Source organism: Carassius carassius, chromosome 4, assembly GCF_963082965.1.
Source record: "Carassius carassius chromosome 4, fCarCar2.1, whole genome shotgun sequence".
Classification (NCBI taxonomy): domain Eukaryota; kingdom Metazoa; phylum Chordata; class Actinopteri; order Cypriniformes; family Cyprinidae; genus Carassius; species Carassius carassius.
In genome coordinates this window covers 4914025-4937705 of record NC_081758.1, presented here as the reverse complement: position 1 = coordinate 4937705, position 23681 = coordinate 4914025, and the positions used below count along the sequence as shown (strand labels likewise).

General features: G+C 38.6%; 1 protein-coding gene across 1 annotated transcript in view; it reads left to right on the top strand.

The window, feature by feature from the left end:
• LOC132132808 (BMP/retinoic acid-inducible neural-specific protein 1-like) overlaps positions 1-23681 on the top strand; it is a 193685-nt gene that overhangs the window by 127508 nt on the left and 42496 nt on the right. The window contains exon 5 of the mRNA XM_059545339.1: positions 15493-15598. Within this exon, the coding sequence (XP_059401322.1) occupies positions 15493-15598 (106 nt within the window). The remainder of the gene's footprint in view (positions 1-15492; positions 15599-23681) is intronic.

Below are 23681 nucleotides of genomic sequence, written 5' to 3'. Positions count from 1 at the left end.
TAGTTACATTACTTTAATAAAGTAATTGAAAAAGTTACACTACTATTACATTTTAAACAAGGTAACTTGTAATCTGTAACCTATTACATTTCCAAAGTAACCTTCCCAACACTGATTACAACTGCTAATTAGTCTGCAGTTAAAAACGAGTGCTTGCACACATTAGTGAGGTGTTGAACAAAGATGATTGACATAACCCCTGGCTCCAACACGAGAGATGTCAGTTGAGGATTATCAAACTTCTCAAAGAAGGTAAATCTTCACGAAATGTTGCAAAAGATGTTGGTTGTTCCCAGTCAGCTGTGTCTAAAATCTGGACCAAGTACAAATCAAATGGAAAGGTTGTAAAAGGGAAGCGTACTGCACTGTAAAAAAAAGTCAGTAAAATATACAGCAAAACACCGTCAAATTCCAACGGTAATGGAGCGTAAAACCAAAAACTTCCTTTTACTGTATTAAATAGATTGAATAACCGTTAATTGTGAGACTGGATAAAACTTTGTTTTTTACTGTAATTAAATGTTGAAATTATAAATATTTTCTGTGAAAACAAATAAATATGCATACATTTTACAATTAAATATTGTAATGTTGAAAATGTCTGAAAACCTTAGATTTTACGGTATTATTTGAGTAAAACTACATCTTTTGGGGTTGTGCACATTGGAATTCACAGTATAAATCTGTAGATTAAGCAAACAAAAACATCCATTTTTACAGAAGCAAGATGTTAAAAAATAGGGTCCACCGTAATAATACAACCAGTAAATACCATTTAAAAAAAGCAAATATCAGCAGTAAAAGACAATAAAATTGATAGTATTTTTTATTTTAAAATTTGTTTTTTTCTACTATGATTTTGGTAAAAAAATACGTTGTTTACTGTCAAATTGAGGGTTACAATACGTACTCGGTTACTAGACGTAACCTCGGTTCTCTCTAGAAGAGCGAACGAGTAATGCGTCTTAGCTAAGACGCTACGGGAAAAGTCTCTTTTCACAAAATACTGAAGCAAAAAATTATCCTTAATTTTGTATTTTTGTAAAGTGCATTTGCAGCAGTGCACAGCCATAGGCGAGACGGCTCGTTCGCTCATTGGCTTGTTCTGCGGCAACTGCACAGCCTATCGAGCGCAGGCTGATGCAACATGGCTGATGAAGGGCGCTCAGGCTTCGCGCCCTTCTTGCCACTTCCCGCTGAAACGGGTGTGGCCCAACCTATAAAAGGAGCTTGAAAAGGCTGACTCACCTGATTTATTTCATCGCCGAAGCGAACCAGAGTGAATCGTACGCACGGCAGAGAACGCAGTACTCGTTCGCTCTTCTAGAGAGAACCGAGGTTACGTTTAGTAACCGAGTACGTTCTCTTACGAGAGCTCTCTCGTACTACGTCTTAGCTAAGACGCTACGGGAACCCAATGTAAAACGCCGTGCGCGCAGGGATCACACCAATAAACCTGAAGCAACGCCCAGGATTTACAGTGCACAGTCACCTGAGGGACTCACAGAGAGTCCAGGACAGTAAGGGGGGAAAGCCCTCCGTCCCATATCTAGCAGCATTCGTAGATGCGGCAATATGACATCACACAGCCGAGGCAAGGCCTGACCAATGTGGCAATGCGGGTCTTACGCAAAACTGCCCATATAACAGTCGGCAGCGCATAGCACTCGTGAACTCAGAATTCCCCTCAGGGCCCTGATTCGACTATATTGACAGCAGCCTTGCTTGCAAGGCGGGAACCTCCAGGTTATAGAACCTGATAAATGTAGACGGCGAGGCCCAACCTGCCGCCATACATATATCCTGCAAGGAGATCCCAGTAGACCACGCCCACGACGAGGCGACGCCTCTTGTGGAGTGTGCTCTGACGCCCAACGGGCACTGAAGGCCCCTGGAAGCGTGAGCTAACGCTATGGCGTCAACTATCCATCTGGATAGAGTCTGTCTCGAAACAGCCATTCCCTTGGAACGTCCACCGAACGAGACAAACAGCTGCTCCGTCTGCCGAAAGGCAGCAGAGCGAGACACATAAGCTCTTAAAACCCTGACAGGGCAAAGAAGACTCGAGTCTCTATCCTCTCCTGACACCGGCAGGGCAGACAGGGCAATAACCTGAGCCCGAAACGGTGTGTTGAGGGATTTCGGCACATAACCGTGCCTAGGTTTGAGTATGACCCTTGAGTCATTAGGCCCAAACTCCAAGCACGACTGGCTCACCGAGAGTGCGTGCAAATCACCCACACGCTTCACCGAAGCGAGAGCCAATCAGAATACTGTCTTGAACGACAGATGCTGAAGGCTAACCGATTGCATAGGCTCAAAAGGGGGACCCTTCATGGCCTCCAAAACTGCCGCGAGGTCCCACATAGGGACTGACGGAGGTCTGGGAGGATTCAGCCTCCTAGCTCCTCTGAGGAACCGGATGACCAAATCATTACTTCCTATTGACTGACCGAGCGCTGTTTCAGAAAAAGCTGCGATGGCCGCCACATAAACTTTGAGCGTGGATACCAGCCGTTCGCTGTCCAAGGTGCCAGAGCTGTGACACAGCTCTGATTGACCTTGAGATGCAGCCGGCCAGACGCCCACGCTCTGCGCGGCACCCGCGTCTTCAGCCAGAACTGCAGGGGGCGCATGCGGAGCAGGCCCAGCTGCAGAGCCGGAGATGCTGAGGCCATGAAACCCAACATCTTCTGACAGTGTTTGAGCGACACGGTCGCGCCGCAGCGGAAAGAACTCGCTGCGCGCTGAATGCCCATCGCGCGCTGTGGTGACAGCCGCGCCGTCATGGAACACGAGTTCAGAACTATACCCAGAAACAGAATCGTTTGACTGGGGTTCAGCGAACTCTTCGCCCAATTGACACTGAGGCTGAGCTTCTCGAGGTGATCGAGTAAAACGGCCCTGTGGTCCACGAGCTCCGCTCGTGATCGGGCTAGAACCAGCCAGTCGTCCAAATAATCCAGCACTCGCATGCCTCTGAGTCTGAGAGGAGCGAGCGCTGCATCCATGCACCTCGTAAACGTACGAGGAGCCACGGACAAGCCGAACAGCAGGACTGTAAACTGGTATGCCTGGCCCTCGAAGGCGAATCTCAAATATCGCCTGTGGTTTGACGCTATCTTTATTTGAAAATATGCATCCTTCAGATCTATTGACATGAACCAGTCCCCTCTGCGAATCCGCGCGAGGAGTTTCCTGGTCGTAAGCATTTTGAAACTGCGTTTCATCAATGCCTTGTTCAGCTGTCTTAGATCCAGTATGGGCCTGAGACCCCCGTCTTTCTTGGGCACCAGAAAGTATCTGCTGTACAGCCCCCCCTTCGCTTTGAGCTTGAGACACAGACTCTACAGCCCCTTTGCTCAACAGTTTTGATATTTCGGCCCGAAGTATGTGTGCTACTTCTGTTTTGACCGTAGTTTCGACGCGCGCTGAAAAGCGCGGAGGGCGTCGAAAAAACTTTAGCGAGTAGCCTCTCTTTATAATGCCTAGCACCCAATCCGAAACCCCTGGAAGTGCTGACCATGCATCTGCATGAATGGCTAAGGGCTGGATGCGAAGCGCGCTCTGTTGACTGGGCAACGGCGGCGCTCGGGTGTGCTGCGCATTTGAGGCGGGGAGCGCGCTGATCACAGCGGGCAGATCGCTCCTCCTCGGCGCTTAACCGACTGGGGGAAGGCTGAGCAGGTCCCGTGGGACTCGATATGTCTGCGAGTAACTGTGGGCTGCATATGTGCACATTTACCACTTTCAACTCGCTGTCTGCCTGTGCAGAGCGTACGTGCACGGGCCTCGTTTTTACAGAAGCCATGCGCTGTATGTGACATAGTGTATGTGGGCACTGGGGAGTGGGCACGTTTACTATGCGGCGCGCTCGACCGATCTGTGTCGATCTTATGTGCGCGAGCCCTGTGTGCAGGGCTGTGCTTACATGTGGAGATGGGCACTGGGGAGTGGGCATCGTCACTACATTTATAGCACCATCGGCCGTGGCCGGACGAACGTGCACGGGTTTCATTTTTACAGAAACCACATGACGCGTGTGACATAGTGATTGTGGGCACTGAGGAGTGGGCACGTCTACTATGTAGTGCGCGTGATCGACTTGAGTCGCTATTATGGGCGCGAGCCCTGTGTGAAGGGCTGTGCTTATATGTGGAGATGGGCACTGAGCAGTGGGCATCGTCACTACATTTATAGCACCATCGGCCGTGGCCGGGACACCAGAAATTACACCTTTTTCGGGAAATATCTGGGTAGCCGTGATAACGGTTTTTGTGTGCAGGCAAGCGGGCAACCGTACAGGCTTGCGCATTGCAAAAGACGCTGAAACAGTCACAATCTCTGGAACTGAAACAGCGGCGCGCTTAGGTGAGAGCACGGCCACAGCGGAACTCGTACACCAGCGCTTCGATGAAGCAGCCATCGTGTGTAGTGCAGACGCAGCTTCATGCAGCATGCATAGATGGCTTTCCTAGGATGGCTTCGGGGCTCCCGACCTCACCGTAGTCCTCAACGGCCAGTAGAGCGAGAACGGGGGTCTCGAGCTGCGTTGCTGAAGCTGTTGTGATAACGGCTTTTGTGTGCAGGCAAGCGGGCAACTGTGCAGGCTTGCACGTTGCAGAAAACGCTGAGACAGTCACAATTCCTGGAACTGAAATGCCCCGGCTCCTTCTCGATGTCAGCTCGTCTGCTGGACTTCTGAGCAGAAGGCGCGAGATCCTGAGAGCTCGCCCAGCCCTCACTGCCCGAAGCTAGCAGAGAGCGCGTGTCCTCTTCTACCGACGCGGCCCTGAGATCAACTTCCTCGGACGACGCGCCGGCAAACAGCGGGCGCTGCCCACCGGGAAGCGATGCAGGGGGGCGTTGAAGCAGGGCGAACCGGCGAGCTCGGTTGAGCTGAAGACGGATCCGGAATCTGCTGGAAGCGACGCTTTTACGGCGCCTCAGCGCAGCAGAGAATGCAGGCTCAGAGAAAAAGGCCAGGCGAGTCCTAAGAGTCACCATGGCAACAGCTCGCAGTGAGGGCATCCATCGTCAGCGAGCGCAAGCGCTGCATGATCTTCACCCAGGCAGGAGACACAGATGACGTACCGGTCTCCCTCGCTGAGTGGGGCTCTGACGAGCCGCAGGAAGGCATCTTAAAAAAGACGGGAGCTCTTTTACGAGTGTGTGTCGCAGGGCGAACACACACACACATAAAGGACAGCTGGATATAACAGAATTGAAAGGATATAGGCGCCGGACAGCGCAGCAGGAACGGCAGTGGAAGGCGGCGATGCCAGCAGCTTCAGAATGGCTCGTCCCGCTGATATGCTTTCTCAGACGGCGCTTGCTTCCTCCGTGATCCAGCAATGCGTGAGCTTCGCTGAAGAGATGAAAAATCAGGTGAGTCAGCCTTTTCGAGGTCCTTTTATAGGTTGGGCCACACCCGTTTCGGCGGGAAGTGGCAAGAAGGGCGCGAAGCGCCCTTATTGGTCTGATGTTGCATCAGCCTGCGCTCGATAGGCTGTGCAGTTGCCGCAGAACAAGCCAATGAGCGAACGAGCCGTCTCGCCTATGGCTGTGTACTGCTGCAAATGCGCTTTACAAAAATACAAAATTAAGGATAATTTTTTGCTTCAGTATTTCGTGAAAAGAGACTTTTCCCGTAGCGTCTTAGCTAAGATGCAGTATGAGAGAGCTCTCGTAAGAGAACCAGTATACCGTATTGTCTTTTACAGATTCCACATTTTTTTTACGGTATATTCCTGACAACCACAGCTGCCGGGATTTTACCGTAAATTTGACAGTTTTTTTTTAACAGCGTGATAGACCAAGAAAGACATCAAAGCGCCAAGACAGAAAACTTAAAGCAATATGCATTGAAAACAGAAAATGCACAACAAAACAAATGAGGAACAAATGGGCAGAAAGTGGAGTTCATGTCTGTGACCGGACTGTAAGAAATCGCCTAAAAGAAATTGGATTTACATACAGAAAAGCCAAATGAAAACCATCATTTTATCATCTAAACAGAAAAAAAACAAGGTTTCAGTGGGCTAAAGAAAGACAATCTTGGACTGTGGATGACTGGATGAGTTATATTCAGTGATGAATCACTAATCTGCATTGGACAGGGTGATGATGCTGGAACTTTTGTTTGGTGCCGTTCCAATGAAATTTATAAAGACAACTGCCTGAAGAAAACATGCAAATTTCCACAATCATTAATGATATGGGGTTGTATGTCAGGTAAAGGTATGGGAGAGATGACAGTCATTACATCTTCTATAAATGCACAAGTTTATGTTGAGATTTTGGACAATTTTCTTATTCCATCAATTGAAAGAATGTTTGGTGATGGTAGCATCATTTTTCAGGATGATAATGCATCGTGCCATAGGGCAAAATCTGTGAAAACATTTCTACAGGAAAGACATATAATGTCAATGGCATGGCCTGCAAATAGTCCGGACCTCAATCCAATTGAAAATCTGTGGTGGAAATTAAAGAAAATGGTCCACGACAAGGCTCCAACCTGCAAAGCTGATCTGGCAACTGCAATAAGACAAAGCTGGAGACTGATTGATGAAGTATACTGTTTGTCATTAGTTAAATCCATGCCTCAGAGAATTCAAGCTGTTATAAAAGCCAGAGGTGGTGCAACAAAGTACTAGTAGTGTTTTTATTTGGTGATTCCATATAATTTTCCTCAGATTTGTGTGATTCCATATTTTTTTCCTATGTTTGATCTGTAAAAACAGTTGTAATTGACTATAGTTATCTTTCTTTGTTGTTTTTTTAAGTGTTTTATACAGCCAGAATGTTTTGTTGAGTGAAAATTGTTTTGTGGCATATATGTGCTTGGTTTTTGCTCTACAAAATTAAACATTTGAATGAACATCTTTTGAGAGGGGTGATTCCATACTTTTTGACAGGGGTCGTGGTAAACATGCAATTATTGCAAGTAGAGTTGGGAGCATTTTAAGCCAAACTGGCCTACCATAAGTATTGAACATTCTCCTAAACATCTGCTTGTGTGCTTCACAGGGAAATACAGCTGATGACAGAGTGTTTGGATGAACTACTGATTTAGGCTTCAGTCTTTTATGTGTTGAGAGTGTTTTGTTCGTAAAATTCTAGTCATAACCAATCATATAATCATTAGTGACCATTAGAGCTAGTTTTCCTTTTATATATGCATTGCATATCAAAGCTGGAAAGCAATATTGCCTGAATTCAGTTGTCTTGATCTGGAGCTTTATTTATTTATTTATCACTGATCGAAAGCACACACAAAAACAACAACAAAAAAAACAATGAAAAGCATCAAACACAATGAAATCAAATAGCAAACAACATCTAGAGCTCATTAGATGCAATGACCCGCAGAGATCATAAGCAGAATAATCGTTACAAGCTCATTTCAGCTTCTTGTATTTACAGATTTTTATTTCATGCATGTGCACTTGCGTATGTTTTATGTGATTATTATTTAATGTCACTGAACTTGTACCATATCATATACATATGACACATGACATGGCATGAATCAGCTTCATATCCTGTAGAGAAGCAAATTCATGCTGACAAATTTCATGCTTTTGTCCTGTTGGAAATTATTAAAGAATAAAATAAAATTAAGATAAATACACGCATACATACATACATACATACACACATTCATACATAAATGCATGCATGTATGTATGTATGCATGCATTTTTGGATTTGGTGTTTGGAATTGACAAAGCCCAGACTGATGCTGTGAGATGGAGGTGTGTGATAGTCCCCTCTCAAGGTCACGTCTTCCTCTCTCAAGTGCTTTCACCTGATTTAGTCTTAAGCTTCATATGCAAATGTATGATGATGCAGCGAACATTTCAGAGGACATTTATTTAAAAATCTATTGGTTAGCCAGGATCCAGTTTTAGTCACTATCCAACGGCGTGTTGCCAGAACAGGTGCCGTTAAAATAGATATTTTGACCTGAGCCAGAAGCATCCACTGTGTGACTGTACAGAAGAGCTGTATCACTCATATGTGTGCAGTACAACTGACACACTGCTGTAACAGAGCAGTGAAAACAATGCCAAAGATGATAATATTTATTTTGTTAATGTGGTTGCATTTTATTTTACAGTACATGCACTTTAATGAACGTATACCTACAGTGCACACTGTAAAAAGTAATGTGAGTAATATGAAATGACTACCTAGGGGTAGGTTGAGTGTTAGTATACAGTTATTGCCCAGTTAATTCAAGTTATGATTACTATAATAACTACATATATCTACTATAATAAGTACAAAGTATTTACATGTGTATACTGTAAAATAAAGCGCTCCCCTTAATCTTAATACTGAATACTGAATATTAATACTGAAAACGACTAATATAGTACATCTGTCTTGCATTCATACTACACACAATGAATATGCACTTCATATAAACAAGTATTTTTTTACCAAAATGGGACAGATGTCTCTCATTTGCCCTGTCTGTTCATCAAAAATAAAAAAAAACATACGGAAATATAACGAAGACATCATTGGGCTCTCAGGTAGCTGAGGTTCAACTCCCTTTGCAATCAGAAGCTCAAAATAGAACTTCATTATATGGCTGACAGGTGACAGACGTAATAAGAAACAGGGACAGTTGTCGTCTCTTGATTCCCTGCTTCATCACAGATTTCTCTGGATACAGTTTGTTCTTTAAAGCTATAAGAGCTTCTAATCTCCCCATAAGACAGAACACAGCTGTTGGCGTCTTTCTGCCGATCTTCAAATGAGTATGTGATAAAAGGAGAAACTACATCAACACAAACACAATCGGACAGACGGCCCTGTCCTAAACGTTGATCATGTGCGGCAGATTTACCATCTTTTAAGTCAAATGTTTACATGCGTGGTTTTGTATTTATCTGTGTAAGCTTGAATGAGCATCAAGTCATGCGGCTTTTCAGCATTTGTGTGTAATCCCACAAATCTCTGTCTTCTTTAGACGAGGGGTTTTGGTTTTATTTTATACTCTGGCAATCTAATTCTTAATCCGCTGATTGTGTGTGTATGTGTGTCATCAACTTGGATTTTATAAGGTTCTATATGACATTTTTGTCATTGAGTTATTTGCATATTATTATGTGACAGTTTATTATTTTTAGGACATTTATTTGTATATACACACACACACACACACACAAAGGTTTTATTTACAAAGTTGAACTTTAACTTGATTCTATAAGGTTCTATTTCTATTCAATCAGCACTTTGAACACACACAAGTTGGCCAGTCAGGATCAAATGTCACCTGACTGCTCTGTGACAGGGGGAGAGTATTTGTAATAATATATAGTCACTCAAACATTTTCAATGTTTATTATGCCTTTATCCAGGGATCTGCAACCTTCAACATCAAAAGAGCGACTTTCCCACCGAATAAAATTCACGAGGAGCAACAAAACCTATTTGATCCCTAAAATGAAGATAACAGCATATAGCTAAAACTTTTCTTATGTCTTACTTTGGTAACACTTTAGAATAGGGAGCACTTATTCACTATTAACTACGGTGACACTTTATTTTAGGGTTTCTTAAGTTGTTTATAAGCATGCATATTACTAGAATATTAGCCATTCATTAGTAGTAATTAAGCACATATTAATGCCTTATTCTACATGACCTTATTCTACATCCCTAATCCTACCCTATACCTAAACTTAAGAACTACCTTACTTAATATTAAAAAAAACAGCAAATCAGGAATTTATTGAGGAAAAAGTCGTAGTCAAGGTAACACTTTATTTTAAGGACAAATTCTCGCTATTAATTAGTTGCTTATTAGCATGCATATTACTAGCATATTGCCTATTTATTAGTACTTATAGATCACATATTAATACCTTATTCTGCATGACCATATTTTAGATCCATTAATCTAACCCCGTTCATAAACTTGACAACTACCTTACTAACTAATAATAATTAACAAATTAGGAGTTTGATCAGGGAATACTCTTAGTTGATAGTAAATATGTGTTCCCTATTTTAAAGTGTTACCAATATTTTTGATATATACTGCATTTTCCTAATGACAGTTTTATGGTTATGATTGGTTTATACTACAATATTTTTTTTTTCTTATCACAATAAGGCAGAAAATATATTTTATAGCTTCTGTACTGTAATAAATGCTATGTCAGTTAGCACTGTATCATTCATATTCTTTATTAAATACCTGGAGAAGACTTGAAAAACAAACACAAACCATATGAGTTTGGTTCCAAAATGCAATAAATCCATTTGAATTAATTTGAGTAAAAATGTGTTTTCTTTACCAAGAAAGTGGCAAGATGAAACCAATATTTTTCAAACTTTCACATAGCATCTTTTAGGTTATAATAACATAAAACTTTTAAGCCAGGTTATGATTTTCATAGATTTATTATTAAATTAAATTAAATTATTATTTTTTCTCAAAATGTGCTCAATCCATTGAATCGTTATGAAAATTATTTTTTCATACTGAAACTTGTTACATTCATTTAGTTGACCAGTGCTATATGCTGTATTAACAAAAACATTAATTTTTTAAACAATTTTAATTAAATTAATTTAATTAAAACACTAACACTGACAAGCTACGCAATATCGCATTCATAATCGAATGTGATTAATCTAATGAACACAATTTAGGGTAACTTGTCAGTGATCTGCTGTTCTGTGTATTAAATGCATCTGAATAATTTCCACCTGAAAGCACGTGATAGAGATTTATTGGTACTATTAATCACAGAACCGGCTTTACTGACGAGATGCATATGATAATCACATGCAATGTTTTTATCGTCCAACCCTTGTTTGTTGATCACAAAGTACAAAGTAGATGAGGAAATTAGGATGCCAGGTGTATTCAGTGCACCGCCATTACTGTCTAGTGTGCGTGGAATAGTGTTCTGTGATTGGTTATGGTTTACAGTGGGTGGAATGGTGCGCTGTGATTGGTTGACCGGATATATCGCAGTCTGCAAAAAAAGGAGACTGGTGTTTGTTGCAGTTTGGAAAAAAAAGGAAGAAAATGTGACAAAACAACTCTGCGAATATCGCATTTTGCGTAAAATTAGAAATAGACTTTTCAATACCAACCAGATACAATACAGATTTCAATTATTCAATTTTTTTTTTTTTTTATGCCGTTTATTGCGTTTTGGAACCAGACTCTTCATACATTGTCGCAATTGTTTTTTGTCTTCACGTTTCATCAGTTATGGTTTATGCTTGTTATTCAGCTTGGGTGTGATAACTGGATGCCTTAGTCCAAATTAGGCAATTTACTGACATGTCAAAAGTTATTACAACTTCTATGAGTCAGTTTTGGCCTTTCAACATGAGAGCGCTCTTCAGCTTTCAGTATGAATAAAACAGACACTGCATGAGAGTGATGAGCGCTCCGTAATGTTCACATCAATTCGGATACGAAGTAAACATATCTAAAATGATGTGAATATCTTGTCTCTTTAAATTTAAATCTAGATGTTTTCACATTGGCCCTTCAAAACATCTACATGAACACAGTTGCCCCCAAAAAGTGCCTCATTTTATGTTTTATTAAAAGTCGTCCCATGCATATTCCATGCACATGCTACAGGGAGCCACCGCGGTGGGATGAAAGAGCCGCGGTTTTCAGACCCAAGCCTTAAACACATACCACAGGTTTTTAGTAAAAATAAACACTATATATATATATATATATATATATATATATATAGAGAGAGAGAGAGAGAGAGAGAGAGAGAGAGTCATAAAATGTGAAATAATTGCATTGAAAGCATTAAATTAACCTTCTTCATTCATGTCGACACATTGTTACAACATATGAAGAGTTTCGTTCCAAACCACGATAAATGACATTAAAGAAAAAAATAGTTTCAGACAAAATCAGTACTGTATCTGGCCAGTTTTGAAAAGTACATTTTAAATTTATGCAAAATGTGATATTTGCCGAGTTATTAGGTTGTTTTCTCCCTTTTTTTTTCAAACCGTGAAAAATGCTCCTTTGTCTGCAGAATGCGATATATCCACTCAACCAATCACAGCAAACCATACCACACACTAGACAGTAATGGCGGCGCTTTGAATACATCCAGCATCCTAGTTTTCCTCATCTACTTTGTACTTTATGATCAACAAACAAGGACTGCACGATAAATCACATGGGATTGTCATGCACATCTCGTCAGTAAAGCCAATTCTGTGATTAATAGTAACAGTACATCTTCATCACGTGCTTTCAATACACAGAGCTGTAGATTAATGACAAGTTATGCAATATCGCGTTCATTAGATGAATTGCATTCGATTATGCACACGATATTGGGTAACTTGTCAGTGTTAGTGTTTTTATTAATGCATTTAAGTTTATGTAAATACAGCACATAGCACTAGTCAACTAAATGAATGTAACATTTCAATGATTAATGCACTTTTAAAAGTTGAATGTAAGGGAAATGTAATTTTGGAACGTATGTGGTCTAATGTGATATTGTTGTGTTCTTGTTAAAGATGCTATTTTATTTTATTGCTGTTATTAATTTAAAGCATTAACAAGATGACCAGTTGAATTCTTTATGGGAGCGATGACTGATGAATGTATTTTTAATCCACTTCCTGTATATAAGACTAGTATTGACCAAGTTCAGAGGCTGTTATATGTGGATCAACTTACTATGTTGTGTATTTTCATCAGTTTAATATGAAAAATAACTTTTATATTGATTTAATGGAGTTATTACATTAAAAAAAAAATATAATCATAATAATAATAAATGTATCATGGATTTATTGCATTTTGGGGGAAAACAATAATAACATTTTATAATAAATCTTTGAAAATCAAAATTTTGATTTTATTTTTTAACGTTATTACAACCTAAATATGCTATGTGAAAGTTTGAAACCGAAAATAGTGGTTTACATACAACCACTTTCTTGGTAAAGAAAACACATTTTTACTCAACTTAAAAATGGATTTATAGCGTTTCGGTACTAAACTCATCATTACTCATTATAACACACACACACGCACATACACAAAATACACTTTTTTTTTCCACAAGGGAATCTCATTTTTGGTTCTGAATATTTAAATCTGTTCAAGAAGCACACATTTGATGACAAAATAACAGTGAGACTTACAATTCAGAAATCATAAAACACAGTCAAGAAATCATCAGCTAATACCTTGTTACACTGAGGAATACAAGGGCTATAAATACTCAGGGAGGTAAATGAACAAACTACAATACAGAAGGGAAACAATGCTGCCTCAAATGCACTTGGGAAACTCAAACATCTGAGTCAGGCATTCACTATTCAATATAAAAAAATTTGTTGAAAATGTGCTCATACAAGATGCAGCTGTTTTTTTCTTCATCAGAAAAGATTTGGAGAAAAGTAGCACCGTATCACTTTCCGACCAATGGATCCTCTGCAGTGAATGGGTGCCGTTAGAATGAAAGTCCAAACAGCTGATACATACATCACAAGAATCCACATGACTGCAGTCCATTAATCAATGTGTTGTGAAGCCAAAAGTTTCATGTTTGTAATAAACAAATACATCATTAAGATGTTTTCACTTCCATAATGCATAATATTGCTTCCTCCAGTGAAAAAAATAAATAAATAAGAAAAATACATAATCTGGTCTGAATCAGAAAAGAAATATGCACAAACAAGCACAAAAAGAGTTTAGAACATATATGTTGGGTGGACTTTGATGTGAGAGGACAACAGGGGATGGACTTTATCACTGGAGGAAGTGTTATTATGGATTATGGACTCATATTTTAGCAAAAATTTGGAGTAAAAAACGTCTTGCTGATGTATTTGTTTCTTACAAACAAAACTTTTGGCTTCAAATAACATTAATTGATGGACTGTAGTGGTGTGGATTACTTGTGCTGTTTTTTAGCAGCTGATTGAAATCTTATTCTGACAGTACCCATTCACTGCAGAGGATCAATTTGCTGAGTGTTTGTTCAGGTAACCTTCACTATAACCATTGCTTATACTTCTTCTGCTCAAAACTTTAGTGCGTAATTCATCCCACGGCATTGAAAGTGACAGTGACATGACATACAGCCAAGGATGGTGACCCATACTCAGAATTCGTGCTCTGCATTTAACCCATCCAAAGGGCACACACACAGCAGAGAACACACACCCGGAAAAGTGGGCAGCCATTTATACTGCGGCAGCCAGCGAGCAGTTGGGGGTTCAGTGCCTTGCTCAAGGGCACCTCAGTCGTGGTATTGAAGGTGGAGAGAGCACTGTACATTCACTCCTTCCACCTACAATTCCTGCTGGTCCAAGACTCAAACTCGCAACCTTTTGGATTATAAGTCCAACTCTCTAACTATTAGGCCACAACTTTCCCTGACTTATTTCTACAGTCAAGAATGATTACTCAAACCACACAGCTTACCAGGGAGGTGTGCTATTACTTTTCTAAGCAATGGGATTTACAATTTTCGCCCAGGGCCATTACAAGAATATATTGATTGAGCTTCCTGGTATGGAAGGTGGTGCACACACTTTATGATCTAACACACCAAGGTTAGTAATATACTGTATAAAAAAATAACCACACCAACATATGTCGTAATTACTATAGTGATAAAAAAGGTGTTTTCAATGTGACATTTTCATGTGTAAAGGGTGAAATGCTAAGCTTTGAAATCTTAAAAACAAATTTAAAATAGATTTCTGACCCCTTCATTGCTTTTGAATGAATGAATGAATGAATGAAAGAACAAATGAATGCATACATACAGTACATGCGTTCATGCATACATGAATGCAATCATGAGAAACAATTTCAGAAATGTATGTCCGTACTATTATGACCGGAACTGGAAATGTAAAAATCTACATAGCAACTAAAATCATATTTGAGTAAAAGTACAACTTCAAAGTGTATTTAAGTATTTAAAAAGTAGAATTAATAAACATAATAATACTTAAATGTGCTGTATGCTATCATCATACGTTTACAGATATTTAACAAACATGCCAAACATGCCATATTTGTTTATCTGAAAAAAGATGTTACAGTCAGTTATTCTTCTTTGAAAATGTGCGATCCGGGCCAGAATGTAGGTCTCTGTTTTGGTTTGTGAAATCCCCCCACTGCCAGTTTACCCAATTGTATTTCGGCACCCTGGGTTGCCAGTTGGAGGAAAACACAGCATATTTAATTTCTTTCATCATCATATGTGCTTGTTCCTGTTTGTGTCGTCAAGTTGGCAACCTTTATGTGCATCAAGTTTGAGGAGGAGGGACCAGGTAAAAAAAAAAAAAAACTCTCTACAATATTTTGAATTTGGACTGCAATACTTAGTTCAACCACTCTGTGTCAATCCTACATACAGCACCTTTAAGTACAGTAACCAATTAAAATTTCTCAGGTTTTTCACGCCCTGGTATGATGTGATATGTGTCTGTATTCAGGTGACGGAGACGCGGACGGGTCCACTCGGCTGCAGCACGTATGACAATCTGGACTCGGTCAGTTCTGTTCTTCTTCACAGCCCGGAGAGCAAACTCCATCTGCAGGGTATGTGATTCAAACAATTCACTGTGGTATTAGTCTAGTTTGTTTTGTCTGGCGGTCTGCACTGTTGTTCTGCTGCAAGCTTGTTTGTGTCAGAAATACAAAAAAAAAAAAAAAAAAAAAAAATATATATATATATATATATATATATTATTTTCCGTTGAGAATGGAGAATTGGCTGTCTATCTGCAGAGTGATGGATAGGAAGTAATAATACTGAATGTAACAAATTTGAACATAGTGATCGGTACGATTAATAGATAAATAAACTCAGATATCATGCTAGCAAACAGCAGCATGTACACGTGAACAGAGCTAATAGAATCACAGCTGAGCTTATTACACAGATTACACAGATATTCACAGATTAGTTTTTTAGGGGGGCTGAAATAAAAGATGGAACGACTGAAACCTCTTAAACATGGTCTAGCAACACCTAGGATTGGCATAAATAACTTCCTGAATCCATCTTCAATCCAGCTGCATGTGTGTCAAATTAAAAGCAGACAAAACAAGTGTTTTTTTTTTTCATCATTTACATATGAAAAAAGATCATTATGTCTTTATAATTCTTGTCTATAAGAAAACATTTATGTATTTATAGATTGTACTGTGTGCACATCTGCTGCATTGACACATGCTTTAGAGAAGAGAAACACAGATGCACAGCTGCGACGAGATGAGTCTGCAGGGAAAATAAATGCGTATGAATCTGTGTGGCTGGCTGATAGTACTAGAAGGATGGGAATTTCAATTCTGGTTCTTTCACATTTACAGTGATGACTTTAAGAATGTAAACAATGCTATTTTCAGAAAGAAAAAATATATATATTATAATTAACATTATTATTATTATTATTATTATTTTGAATGTAATATCGCATTGTGCTAAAGTTTTAAATTTATATATATATATATATTATTTTCTTAAAATGTTTATATTGTTTTATTTAATTTATTCTGCATTCCATTGTGTTTTGTTTTAGAAAAAAATAAAATAAAACAATTATTTGTTTATTTATTTAGTATATTTTTAATTTCTTATATTTTTTGATTTACGAATTGCCATGTTGTGTGTTTTAGCATAGAGAAATGTCTATAAAATTAATGGAAAATATCCTGACACAACATTTTTGTTATTGTTTTTCCCTAAAGTGTAAATGGTTTGATTTAGACAGTTGTTCTTTGATTAATAAAAGCTAGCTCATAAAAGTCATCATTCAAGAGTTTTCATGAATCACTCTACAGTGGTCATGTTGTATATTTCATGCAACCGGTGATGACACTGCAAGATGTGTTTTGGCTGTATTTCTTTTTGCTGAGGTGTTGTAGATTCAGCAGTAGCACACCAAACTCTGTCAGAGTTTCATTACTGAGTTCAGTCTGCATTGGTGGATGAATTCACATGCAAAAATCATGCTCACGGTTTAGTGGACGTGAACAGCTTCGGTTGTGTCAGTTTTAATGTAAAGTTTGATGTCTAACTTGATACAAGCATTTTTTTTTTTTTTTGACATTTATACATTTTTAGCAGATACTTCAAGCGACTTACAGTGCATTCAGGCTATACTTTTTTTTTTTTTACCAGCAAGTATGTTCCTTGAAAATTGAACCCACAAGCTTTTGCGCTGCTAACTCAATGCTCTACCACTGAGCCACAGGAACACATGCATCATACTCATGTCTAATTGCATGTGTCATGATTTATGCTTTAACTCTGCTAATAGCCTAGTTAGCAGACGTGTATTTTCCATTTTGGTTAGCTCACATTTTTGTCATAACCTGAAATATGAATGCTTGTAGAAGTATCACTAACACATTTGGTGTGTGTAATGAAAGGATTCTGTCGGAGCCGTGAGCAGCTCAACTTTATCCATCTTTTATCTGGCCCTCTTATTTTGAATATTCTCTCTGTAGGTAATGGGCTTTGATGCTGCACATCATTACACTGCATAAAAGATCCCACTGTGATGACAGTGTGTCAGGTCGCAGCAAAGAGCAGCTTTCTGTGCCTTCTTGATCTTGCGCTGTTGGTTTGCTATCAGGTTGTTGTCTTTGAGATTTGGAGAAGATGGATTTGATGGCTGTTGATGGAAAGATCTTCTCAGGGACGAGCATACTGAAGATGAGTAAACATCTGCTGAAACAGTCTCACACAGACAGACTTTTGACTGTTGTCATAAGGTCTTTTCCACTTTAGAGCTTATTCTGACCAAGAGCTGCCCACTTAAAGCGGAAGATATGGAAGCCTGTTTCTACCACATAAGAAAAAAAAAAAAGAAAAAAAAAATAATATTATTATTATTATTATTATTATTATTTTTTTTTTTTTTTTTACAGAAAACAAAGAAGAAATCAGTGGCAACTATTTTCTTTCATCCATAACAAAACATGTGGATGATGAGCATGGAATGGAACACATAATTGTATGTTTTTATTTTATTTTATTTATTTTTATCGAGCTCTTGGTGCAATACACACATTAATTAAATAAATAAAATGAAAATGAAAAGCTGCAACAAATAACAGAGCGGGCTAAAACATCTGAATGATGATATACACAGATCAACACTGTCTCATGACAGATACAGTACAAAAGTGCAGCCCTGTGACTGAGACCATGCGTATGCTTCCTATGAGAGACATTCAAAATAACCTGTTCCATCACGCATATCATTTGTTTAAATACTTTTAGGTTTAAATATAAATTACCTGTTCTAAACAGTTTTAGAAAGGTCAGAACAAAACTGCAAGTCTTGTGTTCACTTCAGTATTTTTCCCATCAGAGACAAAACACAGAGTCAGAGAGAACAGCTGTAGAAACTGATTACGAAGCGTTTTCTAAGGACACTCGGAATGTGTTTTGTTCTGTTCATCCTCCTTTTAGTTTCTCGAAACCGCAATGTCATTGTTCACTTCTGTTTCTGATGTGTTTCAGCACTTTGCATTTCAACACGGCCCTCTGCATATATATATATATATATATATATATATATATATATATATATATACATGAATACATACACACAAACACACATACATGGGAAGCGGAAGGTCAAGTTGATCGCATTGCAATGTGGGAGAGAGTATTGTGTGAAGAGGATTTTGCATGCCACTGTACATATGTTGGCAAATATTTTTTACAATAATAATTTGATGCATAGAAAACACTATTTGCTGCAGAATATGTAAGAGGATCATGACAATATGTTCTTATTTAGTATCTTTGTGTTGCCTTCTTATCTTTAATTTATTTTGAGTTTATTTATCTTCTGCTTATTTGTTCTTACGCTGCTGTTGTTCTTTATAAAATTGAGGTTCCATGCAAATAGGTTATTTTTTTAGTTTTTGTTTAAGCAGTTTTGTTTTTCTGCTAAATGTATCTTGTTTTAATGATGTTTTATTGCAAAATAAAACACGACATTTATTTCTATTAATTAATTAATTTATTTATGCATTTCCTTCCTTCCTTTCAATGAATTAGCATACTGCTCCAAAGCTGTGGACGGAGTTTGTGTTTTCTGAAAGCCATAGAAAAACAAATAACAGAATCTACCATTAACATCTATCCACCTCTTGCCTGAGCAATTCTGCACTGTTCTTTTGATATGTTTTGCTTTCCAGGTGTGGAATATAAATAAACTGCAAGCCAAACTCTGTTAAAGAGCCAGAATATGAACGCCTTTTTCCGTTAAGTGCATTTTCAGATATGTACAGTGTTTAAGGACATAATTTAAGTAAAAATGCAGCATTTTCTTCTTGGTTCGATTCGCTTTCACAAGGCAACATTGCAAAGCATAGCAAGCTTTGTTTATGCAAGTCACATGTGGGTAAAACTGTAATCTTATTGGTCAGCGTTTATCCGTTCACATTCTTCAGCATCAGTCATCAAGATGGATTGACCAATTATTTTATATATTTTTTTTTTTTGGTTGTAAAACAGTAAAATGGAAGGAGCAGATTATTGGATAGGCTCTTTCTGAATGTCAAGACATAAGGCAAAAGAGCTCTCGGTCACTAAAGTGTCTGGCCTTTAAAAACAGACACTTCACAACTGTATGTGTTAACAGAACCGTATCTTTCTTGCTCCCTGTCGGCTTTGAGCCGTTGAGCAAAGACGACAGACACGGACTGAGATTTGACACACTTACATGAGTGAGAGATGGCCACAATCACGGGACGGTCACACATCTGTCGTGTCCCATTAGAGTCGCCTCCTGCATCTGCATTTCTTTATGAATTAAGAAAGGTCACTTTGAAGGAATTGTAGTTGCCATTAATAAAATTGTCTCGGGAGGCTCTGACTGCAGCCTAGTGCAGGTAATAATCACGATGGGAATATGGAAGGAGGGGAGGATCAGCCATTCAAAGAAATGTGTTAACAAGCTGGAGATGAAAAATCGTCCATGCAATTGGCTTAATGTCTTCCTTTAATAAAGCACCTTAAATGAGAACTGTCATCATATACCTACACTCATGTACCACTGGTTGTAAAGTCCATGCTGCTACTTTTGATTACTTTTATTAGGGGCCAAGCACCAAAGGTTCCATGCAGAAGTTTAATATTCTAATTCCATTTCATCTTCAAGATTTTTTTTTTTTTTGTTGCTATTTTTAAATGTAATTGATTCTCACCAAAACTGGCTCAGATCATCTTCAGACCATACTGGCAAAAAGTGATGGAACTCAAGTTGATTCTTCAAACCGTTCTCTTAACACGGGAACAAATTTGACAAAAAGTGCATAAAAATGGATGTGAGGCTATATCTCTGCAACAGTTTGGTGTATTGAGACCAAACTTGGTGTGTGTTATTACGAGAATGACCTGAGGCTACCTGCAATGTTTTGCTACAGTGCCACCTAGTGGTCAGGATATATGAAAAATAGCTTTTTTTGTTTATAACTTCTAAATTGGTTTACCAAACATCACACTCTTTACAGTAGATTGAGATTGAGTCGAATCATATCCAATTTTCAGATTTGGATGCGTGAGAGTTGGCAACCCTGCAAACGCATTGACATATTGTCATGAAACTTGGTATGGGTCATCAGCACGATACCCTGAAGTAGCCTGAGAAGTTTCAAGCCAGAACCACCTAGTGATAAAATCAAATATTTATATGCTTATACCATTGGGTGTGGTCGACTTATTTTCATGGGAGTGACCTTTTTAGACTCCTGAATCCTTGCCGAATCCAGCAATACCAAACATGCAAGTCTTTGCCTATTAGTTTGTGCAACGTTGCATTTCAGCGCTTAAAATAAACATATGTCAATATCTTAGAAACCACTAATCCAATCAACAGGAAACCACCATAGGAAATTCAAAAACATAGCGTGCTGGCTATATGCTAATAGCCAATTGCCAAAATGTTTATAGTAAGTGGCAGGTAAATGCAAACAAAGTCTGCAATCAGTTTTTTTTTTCTGTTCGCATTAATGAAACTGTATATATATATATATATATATATATATATATATATATATACAACCCGAATTCCGGAAAAGTTGGGACGTTTTTTAAATTAAAAAAAAATGAAAACTAAAATACTTTCAAATCACATGAGCCAATATTTTATTCACAATAGAACATAGATAACATAGCAAATGTTTAAACTGAGAAAGTTTACAATTTTATGCACAAAATGAGCTAATTTCAATTTTGATTTCTGCTACAGATCTCAAAATAGTTGGGACGGGGCATGTTTACCATGGTGTAGCATCTCCTTTTCTTTTCAAAACAGTTTGAAGACGTCTGGGCATTGAGGCTATGAGTTGCTGGAGTTTTGCTGTTGGAATTTGGTCCCATTCTTGCCTTATATAGATTTCCAGCTGCTGAAGAGTTCGTGGTCGTCTTTGACGTATTTTTCGTTTAATGATGCGCCAAATGTTCTCTATAGTTGAAAGATCTGGACTGCAGGCAGGCCAGGTTAGCACCCGGACTCTTCTACGACGAAGCCATGCTGTTGTTATAGCTGCAGTATGTGGTTTTGCATTGTCCTGCTGAAATAAACAAGGCCTTCCCTGAAATAGACGTTGTTTGGAGGGAAGCATATGTTGCTCTAAAACCTTTATATACCTTTCAGCATTCACAGAGCCTTCCAAAACATGCAAGCTGCCCATACCGTATGCACTTATGCACCCCCATACCATCAGAGATGCTGGCTTTTGAACTGAACGCTGATAACATGCTGGAAGATCTCCCTCCTCTTTAGCCCGGAGGACACGGCGTCCGTGATTTCCAACAAGAATGTCAAATTTGGACTCGTCTGACCATAAAACACTATTCCACTTTGAAATAGTCCATTTTAAATGAGCCTTGGCCCACAGGACACGACGGCGCTTCTGGACCATGTTCACATATGGCTTCCTTTTTGCATGATAGAGCTTTAGTTGGCATCTGCTGATGGCACGGCGGATTGTGTTTACCGACAGTGGTTTCTGAAAGTATTCCTGGGCCCATTTAGTAATGTCATTGACACAATCATGCCGATGAGTGATGCAGTGTTGTCTGAGAGCACGAAGACCACGGGCATCCAATAAAGGTCTCCGGCCTTGTCCCTTACGCACAGAGATTTCTCCAGTTTCTCTGAATCTTTTGATGATGTTATGCACTGTAGATGATGAGATTTGCAAAGCCTTTGCAATTTGACGTTGAGGAACATTGTTTTTAAAGTTTTCCACAATTTTTTTACGCAGTCTTTCACAGATTGGAGAGCCTCTGCCCATCTTTACTTCTGAGAGACTCTGCTTCTCTAAGACAAAGCTTTTATAGCTAATCATGTTACAGACCTGATATCAATTAACTTAATTAATCACTAGATGTTCTCCCAGCTGAATCTTTTCAAAACTGCTTGCTTTTTTAGCCATTTGTTGCCCCCGTGCCAACTTTTTTGAGACCTGTAGCAGGCATTAAATTTTAAATGAGCTAATTAAGTGGATAAAAGTGTAAAATATCTCAGTTTAAACATTTGCTATGTTATCTATGTTCTATTGTGAATAAAATATTGGCTCATGTGATTTGAAATTCCTTTAGTTTTAATTTTATTAAAATTTAAAAAACGTCCCAACTTTTCCGGAATTCGGGTTGTATATATATATATATATATATATATATATATATATATATATATATATATATATATATATATATATATGCCAAAACAAAATTAGATATTTTCACCAAATTTGACGCACATTTGTATGGGCACACTCTAAGTACACATAAAACAGTTGGTGTGATTGTGCCTCTTGGAGGTGCTATAAATTAACAAAACATAAAATTACCATTATCTACAATAGATTGTTATGAAATAAAATGCTATATTTTATGAATTCAATGGTGTACTATTATGAAACTGTGTATGATCCATCGAGACCATTCCCTGAAAGTACTCAAAACGTTTTCAGACAGTGCCACTTTGTGGTCAAAATTTCAAATAAATGCTAATAGCTTTCTGTGAATTTTTCCTATTGTAATGAGACGGGTATTAAAAGATTCCTTGGGTCATGCTGAGAACAGTGTTGCTAATGTTGCCATAGTCAGCCAAACTTCCTGTCCGCCATTTTGATTTTCTTTAAAAACCTATTTGTGCTTTGCTTCTGGAGTGCTTGGCCCCGTAATTTATGCTTGCAGCTATATTTATAATTGTTTTTATTGTTTTATTTATGTTTGTCGTTTTTGTAACCTCACAGCCTCTGGTCATTTTGGTCACCTTTTTGCGATTGAAACACTGATTGCTTGATTACATGAGATGGTCATTTCACTACAGCGATCTGTCACAACACATTTAATAGCAACAAAACCACATTTATTTGCAGTTCATAATAAAACTGACAGAATTTGAAAAGGCTGAAGCTTTTTTATGTCGAAAGTAGCACAGCACAAGCTTATTGATATTAATGAATGGCAGGCACTACATACAGTATAAAGTTTTTTTTCCCCCCAACTTTATACTGTAGAAGAGCAACATGAACATTCTGCTAAACATCTGCTTTTGTGCTCTTTAGAAGAAAGTTAGTCGTACAGGTTTGGAATGAGACAGGATCTTTAAAAGTTGACAGATTTTTCACGTTTGGCTGAACG